At 36.3% G+C, this 8339-nt stretch overlaps 1 protein-coding gene across 1 annotated transcript; it reads left to right on the top strand.

Moving 5' to 3' along the window:
• Nucleotides 1–1644: 1644 nt before the first annotated feature.
• On the top strand, nt 1645–8067 carry LOC107869995 (zinc finger CCCH domain-containing protein 49). Its single transcript, XM_016716370.2, has 5 exons — nt 1645–1860; nt 2343–2461; nt 5085–5354; nt 5999–6222; nt 6948–8067. Exons 2-5 carry the CDS (start codon nt 2357–2359, stop codon nt 7795–7797), a joined length of 1449 nt encoding a protein of 482 aa, XP_016571856.1. The 5' UTR covers nt 1645–1860; nt 2343–2356; the 3' UTR covers nt 7798–8067.
• Nucleotides 8068–8339: the final 272 nt, after the last annotated feature.

Below are 8339 nucleotides of genomic sequence, written 5' to 3'. Positions count from 1 at the left end.
AAATTATATTTGGAAAAAGATTTATGTAAGTGTGGATTGTATTTGATGATAGTGATTCGCATATGTTAAGTTACATTAAGTGATTATACACTTAGGGGTCATTTGGTTTAAAAATAAGTTATGTTGGGATAAGTTATGATAGGATAAGTGGGATTAGTTATGATGAGATTATTTTTTATTGAATGTTTGATTTGTTGTATTCAAAGTAATATACATGGTATAATTTCTAGGAATAAATTGATTGATTACCAAAATACCCTTCATCTTATTTAACTTTTATATAAATATATATATATATATTTCTTTTTAAGCTTTAAATATTCATTCTTAATTTTTTTTTTATTTTTTTTAGAGAAATTAAAATATATAAATAAACATAATTTATATATTTTACAACCATTTTGAACGATAAATGCCTTTATACTTCCTAAAATATTTAATTGCGAAAATAGACTAAATTATGCATTCATATTATAGTAGGAATAATGAATTATTATAAATTTAATTGTGTTAGCCTGAGAAATATAATAAATTATGCACTCAAATTATAGTTGCTTCACATAAATATTTTTAGTAAAAATTTTAAATCATGCACTCAAATTATGTGTATGGAAGTGAAAATCAAAGAATTTAAGGGTAACGTTGTCATTTTATGGTTTTATCCCATGTAAGAATAATGTTGGGATTGTTATCCCACCAATTGGGAGATTTATCCCGGGACTAATTATTAGTCCCGAAATAAGTTATCTCAAATATTTACAATCAAACGATGGATAAAAAATTTTATCCCGAGATTATTTAGAAACCAAACGGCCCTTTAATTTCACACTAACTGTTATTCATTACATATAAAAAGAAAAATTTAATTTACGTTGTAAATAAGTTTGAATTTTGATCGTTGTAGTTCTTAGATATATATTATTTATCTTCAACTAACCGAAATACATGTAGGTTTCTTTAAATTAAAAATATATAGATATATATAAGTGAATTCAGGATTTAAATATAGTGGGACACCATTATTTTAATACAGGTACTAACAAAACTTTCAATAACGATTGAGGAATAATATTGTGTCTGATTGAATATTAATGACATAAGCAGTAGCAAACACATAAATATAGATCAAATATGAGTTTGAAGCATAATACATAAATATGCTTTTTAACTTGGTCTAAGTTGACACCTATATTCTTAAATTTTGTGTGCGCACAAGTAAACACTTAACTACGTATAAAGTTGAACAATTATATATACATATTCTATGCGTCATAATACACGTAGGATTCCACGTAGGACGTAAATTTGACCACATAAGACGCCACATAGAACACATGTCTACTTGTTTAATTTTATACAAGTGTAAAGTATCTATCTGTGCATATTCAAAGTTGGATGACATAAATGTAAGTTGAAACCAAGTAAAATGACACATTTATCCCTAACCAAAATCTTTAAGGATCAAACCTAACACCCAAGGGCGTGACCTAGCGGTTCAATAAAGTTGAGTCGAGCACCATGAGGTTTCAAGTTCAATTTTTGAGGTGACAGGTATTCCGCAAAATTAGTCGAGGTGCGCACAAACTGGCTCGAACACCACGTTGATTAAAAAATATTGGGAATAAGGATCAAAACTATAATATATTGAAATTTGAGAGACTAAAAAGTAATATTACTAAAACTTCCACAAAATTCCATTTTTCGCCTCTTTCTTTCATCTTCTTCACATAGTAGTGCGCTTTTTTTTTTCCCCTTTTGCTCCGCCGCCGTATCTCCTCCACCGCCGCAAGCTCCGCCGCTGTATCTCTTCCACCGCCGAAAGTTCACCCGCCGTGAGATTCGCCGGTGTATTTCACTTCGGTAAAACTTTTGCTTCGTTTTGATAAATTAACCTAATTTAGTTACCTTATATTTGCCAATTTTTGAAATTTTGATGCAGTAGATGAGAAGAAAAAGCTTAAATTGATAATTTTTATGCTTTTATTTAAATTGGAACAGAGTAATTAACCTAATTTAGTTACCTTATATTTGCTAAAATTTGAAATTTGATGCAGTCGATGTGAAGAAAAAGCTGAAATTGATAAATTTTTATGCTTTTATTTGAATTGGAATAAAGTAATTAACCTAATTTAGTTACCTTATATTTGCTAAATTTTGAAATTTTGATGCAGTAGATGTGAAGAAAAAGCTTAAATTGATAATTTTTATGCTTTTATTTAAATAGGAATAGAGTAATTAACCTAATTTAGTTACCTTATATTTGCTAAATTTTGAAATATTGATGCTGTAGGTGTGACGGAAAAACTGAAATTGATAGTTTTATTTTTTGTTTGAAAAAATAGGAAACTAGTGAATAATGGCGCATAGGTTGTTGAGAGATGCAGAAGCAGATGGATGGGAACGATCTGATTTCCCGATTATTTGTGAGTCTTGTCTTGGGGATAGTCCTTACGTGCGAATGGTAGTATTTTTTAACTTTTCTTTCAATTATTTTGTGAATAATTTAATGATTTGGTGCTTATTTTTGTTTTAACTTGTGAATGGTATTGCTATGATTTATTTACTTTTGATTATTTCCTTTTCGATTTGCGTTGATATGCTTTTTCTTGCGCTGAGGCTCTTTCGGAAATAGTGGAGATATGCTTTTTCCTTGAGTTGAGGGTCTACGGGAAGTAGTGGAGATATGCTTTTTCCTTGAGCTGAGGGTCTATCGGAAATAGTAGAGATATGCTTTTTCCTTGAGCTGAGGGTCTAGCGAAAATAGTAGAGATATGGTTTTCCTTGAGTTGAGTGTCTATCAGGAATAGCAGATATGCTTTTTCCTTGAGGCGAGGGTCTATTGGGAATAGTGGATATGCTTTTTTCTTGAGCTGAGAATCTATATGAAACAGTGGAGATATGCTTTTCCTTGAGCTGAGGGTCTATATGAAACAACCTCCCGACCTCTCAATGGTAGAGGTAAGGTCTGCGTGCCTTCTGAGACTCTAATTGTGGGATTACCCTGAGTATATTGTTTATGTTGTACTTATGAATAGTATTGCCATGATTTCTTCACTTGTTACTTATTTTTATTTTTTTTGGATATGCTTTTCGTTGAGCCGAGGGTCTATCAGTGGCAGAGCCAGAATTTTTACTAAGGGGGTTCAAAATCGAAAAAAGTAAGCACACGAACTAGCCAAGGGGGTTCAACACCAACTATATATACATAAAAAATAATTTAAATAGCATAATTTTTCATCGAAGGAGGTTCGGATGAACCCCCTAATTACAAGGTGGATCCGCCTCTGGGGTCTATCACAAACAACCTCTCTATGTCTGATGTAGGGGGGGTAAGGTCTGTGTATACTCTACCCTCCTCAGACCTCACTCGTGAGATTACACTACGTATGTTGTTGTACTTATGAATTGTATTGCCATAATATTTTCAATTTTGATTGTTTCTTTTTTCAATCTGCTTTTCCTTGAGCTGAGGGTCTATCGATACTTAGAAATGATTTTGTGCCAATTTTCTCCTAATTTACCGAGCTTCTTCCGTCCAAATTAGATAATTTTGGTTTTAAAAGGTCACACATTAATTTGTTTGGTCTTCCTCTTTCCTTTGGCCTATGTTTCAAAGGTAGCAAAAAGTTCGAGCCTTTGGGATTTCTTTTGAACGGCGGTTGGTCAGTCCTTTACTTCCGCTGATGTTGAGACTGTTGCTTTGACTGTCTCCCTTATCATTCGATAATAAAGATCCATTACTTGTCTCGTCAGCGCTTTTCCACTTCTATGCATAGGAATGTATTTATGGTATCTATACCAACAAATGAAACAAAACAGCGTGCTAGCACAGAGAGCGCAAGCATGAAGTTGGAGATAAATTTGAGACCTCTTGGGTCTTGCTATATTCTCCTTAACTGCTTTGACAAGCGTGGCAAAAAGATTAAAGAGAGAGAGCCTCATTTTGGCAACACAAACTAATATTTGGAGAAGAAGTCATGAAGTTATTCTTATTATTACCGAGAAATATACTTCTACATTAGGTGGATAGTGGTATGCCCTTCTACCCTTCTCCACGTGAAAAATAGACTTGGTCCACAAAGTCAGGATACAAACTTGTAGCGTGCACCCTGCCCACATCCTGCACATACAAACTTAGAAAGTTATCTGTCTTAAACTTTAGGTGAATATAGTGGATCCAGGATATAAAGTTGATGGGTTCAACCTTTATGCCTCACCTCTGAGCCATTGCTTTTCTGTGATTATAGGTTTAGAGCTTAATATTTGCTGAAATTTTATTGTTTATGATATATATGTATGCTCCGTTTAAAAATAATTGTGTACACTTAACTTGTTGTCCCCGCGGTCCCTGTATATAGCACTCTTATATTGATAAAATATCCAAAAGCTTGTTTCTGTATAGTGGGCTTGGTATCTCAAGAATCAGGATTTTAGATAAATCATCTGTTTTCCATCAGCAGTTTTATTGAATAATGGAACAGTTTGTTACTCATAGAGGGATTGGCCTTTCAGTTCTACTTAGTAAAGCTAAAATTAACAGGGCTGCTTTATTCAATTAGGAACTAGAAGCTGTAGTTTTGCTTTTATAAGAATCAAACTTCAAAGGTCAGAGCGCCTTTCTTTTGGTTCTAATAAGCTACAGTTTCTTACTGAAGTAATTATAATGCGTGATGGATCTCGCTGCTCATATTTGATGAAGATAACGAGTTAAGTATTTTCCTCGAGTCATAGGGGAAGAATGAGTGATCTTTTTCCAATGAAGGAAAAGGCTATAAGACTATTACTCTCTCTCTAGTCCTTGTTTGCTGGTTGTTGATTAGGTTTATACACTTCTTGGATCACGTTGTTAGTAAAATAGATTCTATATTCATTTAACGTGCCGTTAACTGATGACAACTTTCCTAAATACAAAGCTGTATGCTTCTACTAGCCATTCCTATTGTCAAAATGTCAGTTATCTTCGTACAAGGCATTGAGATTGATCTGAGTTTTATGAAGTGGTTACTTCTGCCGGCTTGTCAATTTACCTTTACTTTTCCATGCTCAAGTATTGAACATTTTGATCTTGTCTTTGTTCCGTACAGACGAAAGCAGATTATGACAAGGAGTGCAAGATCTGCACACGTCCCTTCACAGTGTTCAGATGGAGGCCCGGTCGGGATGCAAGATACAAAAAGTCTGAGATCTGTCAGACCTGCAGCAAGTTGAAGAATGTTTGTCAAGTTTGTCTTTTGGATCTTGAGTATGGTTTGCCAGTTCAGGTCCGAGACACGGCTCTCAGTATCAATTCTAATGATGCAATTCCCAAGAGTGACGTTAATCGAGAATATTTTGCAGAGGAACATGACCGCAGGGTACGTGAAGTTTCAACTGAAGTTCTATTAAATAGTTGTAACATGCTTTTGTTCACCACCTGCATATTGACAGTTTACATGCGTAAAAACTAAGTTGCTCGGACTCTTCAAAAATGCGGCAGGGTGTGTCGTATCGTCCAAAAGCAACGAATTTTGGTGGATCCAACATGGGTGTGCCAACATTTTTGGAGAGTCCCAAGCAATATAGCATAAAAAGATCATACTTTTGTGCAAAAACATTGTCCTTTACTTTGTCTTCTGCTATTAATATTCTCTCCCTTCCCCCTTTAAGGTAATACTCATTTACTACTGAGTGCATGTGCTTGTTAAAGTGAACAATTTTCACTTGCAACTTTGAGGGTGCTGGATTAGCTTATTTAAAAATTTGCTGAACCTTTAAGCCGAAATTTTCTTCTAGCCCAGAATCAATTTATTGAACTGTGTTATTATTGGTTTCCCCCTCTTTCCTCACCTCTGAGGGAGGAGTACATAAGGAATGAGATAGCTTAAGGATATATATATATATATTTTGAACCTGGTGATACAAAGTTTACCTAAAAGATTCTCTTCAGATAAAACTGTTGTATGTTAAATCACTTCACTTTCTATTTTCTCCAAACAACCTACGTTTTCTTTCTGCACAGGCAAGAGCAGGGATTGATTATGAATCTTCATATGGGAAAGTCCGTGCAAATGACACTATTTTGAAGCTCCAAAGAACAACTCCATACTACAAGAGAAATCGGGCACATGTTTGCAGTTTCTATATACGTGGTCAATGCACACGAGGTTTGGAGTGCCCTTATAGGCATGAGATGCCAGAGACAGGGGAGCTGTCACAGCAAAACATTAAGGACCGTTACTATGGGTATGTGCAACTGAATCTTTATCCTGTTAATGTGAATGCTTTTCATTTTCTTAGATGCTCATATGACAATTTTGACATTTAATCTCCTGGTGTCAAACTGTCAATATGTGCAGGCTGTTTATAGCCTATTCTCTCATTGTTTGTTCATGCTACTGTGTAACATGAATAATCCTTGAAATTGAAGGTGTTTTTTTTTTTGGGCTGCAATAGAAATCTTTGAGAAGATTTCTGATAGTGAAAAATCACAGGGATTAACTTTAATTTTCTTGCCTACTAGCCAATAGCCATATCCTCTCATCAGTGTTAACAATCTTTTAATTCCCTCCTTTCCTAAATATGAAACCTTTGGAAAATCAAAAACCTCAACAGACATCCATGTCTGGCACCCTTAACGGGTCTAGGCGACATAGGTCAAGTATTAGATGAGAAGCTGAACTAGCATGGTTACCCCAACTGCATGGTTCTGCCTTCTGGGTTTTAAGTTTATTAGGTAATGCTGAAGCAATCCAATTCTTCTCATTCTCTAAGAAGCTAGTACCATACCGCTGACAGCTTTGAATCTCCGCCTTCATTGTGGCTAGATTACTGAACTTTTGTTGAATGTCCTCTTTCCTGGATATTTATTATCCTAATGATCTTCATTAACTTAAAAGAGCTATATTACTGTCTTATTCATACTTTTGGCTCAAGCAGTGCTGTCATTGTGTTACCTCCAATGCTTGCAGAGTTAATGATCCTGTGGCGATGAAGCTACTTAATAAGGCAGGTGAAATGCCTTCACTGGAGCCCCCTGATGACGAGAGCATTAGAACCCTCTATGTGGGTGGTGTTGATGCAAGAATCAATGAGCAGGATCTAAAGGACCAGTTTTATGCACATGGAGAAATCGAGTCCATCAAAATGGTGTTGCAGCGTGGTTGTGCTTTTGTAACCTACACTACAAGAGAAGGTGCAGAGAAGGCGGCCGAGGAACTAGCAAACAAGCTAGTAATAAAAGGCTTGAGACTGAAGTTGCTCTGGGGAAGACCACAAGCTCCTAAACCAGAGATCGAGCTGTCCGATGAAGCAAGACAGCAGGCTGCAGTAACTCACAGTGGATTGTTGCCTAGAGCTGTCATATCACAACAGCAGAATCAACTTCCTCCACCCCCAGGCACTCAAGAACAACCCCCACAACCGATGCCATACTTCAATATTCCGCCAATGCCTCAGCAGGAAAGAGCATATTATCCGTCAATGGATCCTCAAAGGATGGGTGCTGTAGTTCCATCTCAGGAAGGGGCTTCTAGTTCAGCTTCAGGGCCGGGGTCTGAAAACAAGAGTGGTTCCGAGAAACATCCACAGGGACAGCATTATGCATATCCACCAGCACCTCCACCTCAAGGTCACTTTTACCCACCTTACTATCCACCACCACCCTATGGCTATATGCCACCACCACCGCCTCCACATTTTCAACAGTATCCTCCTCCGCCTTATCAAGCTGCCAGACCACCTCCTCCACCTCCTGCCGGCGAGCAAGCTGCTTATCAGCAGAATCCTCAACCAGCAGTAGCTGCACCACAACCACCTTGATATCGACTCTTTTCTGTAGCTGCTTTCATCAACAAGAATCTATGTAAACCAGTGTTTAATATTTTCGTTATTACTGCAACAACATTTTTTCTGTGGGAGCCATTTGAATTCCGTAATTTAATTCTGTTGCGACAATTCAAATTTTTATCAACGTACTAATTATTATGTGCCTTTCCCGGACAATACACCCTTGTGGTGGGATCCGGCGCATAGTGGGAGCTTTAGTGTACCGGACTGTCTTTTTACTAATTATTAGGTGCTTGTATTGCAGCCATTCTCTTCTTTAGCATTCTACGGAAATAAGCTCTCTATCTTCCAAGGTTTGTGTATGCTATCCTTGATAGACTTCACTTGTGGGATCACACTGAGTATGTTATTTGTTGTTGTATCCAAAGATTACGCTAGAACATGAAATCTTTCAATCTTGGCCCTGTTGTTTGACAATAAGCTATAAAGAGTAGAACTTTTTGGGTAACATGGTTAGTTTTCTTCCATTTGTAGGTAGATGACTCATGCAAAAAGCAAGTCACGAGGCTACTTTA

The sequence above is a fragment of the Capsicum annuum genome, chromosome 5, assembly GCF_002878395.1.
Source record: "Capsicum annuum cultivar UCD-10X-F1 chromosome 5, UCD10Xv1.1, whole genome shotgun sequence".
NCBI classification, from domain to species: Eukaryota; Viridiplantae; Streptophyta; class Magnoliopsida; order Solanales; family Solanaceae; genus Capsicum; species Capsicum annuum.
This window is presented reverse-complemented; position numbering and strand designations above follow the sequence as displayed.

What these genes read in the sequence shown, in the direction of transcription:
- LOC107869995 (XM_016716370.2), top strand. Translation starts at nt 2,357, where the DNA reads ATGGCGCATAGGTTGTTGAGAGATGCAGAAGCAGATGGATGGGAACGA. An exon ending in ATAGTCCTTACGTGCGAATG is followed by an intron (nt 2,462 to 5,084) that starts GTAGTATTTTTT and finishes TGTTCCGTACAG; the next exon opens with ACGAAAGCAGATTATGACAA. An exon ending in CAGAGGAACATGACCGCAGG is followed by an intron (nt 5,355 to 5,998) that starts GTACGTGAAGTT and finishes CTTTCTGCACAG; the next exon opens with GCAAGAGCAGGGATTGATTA.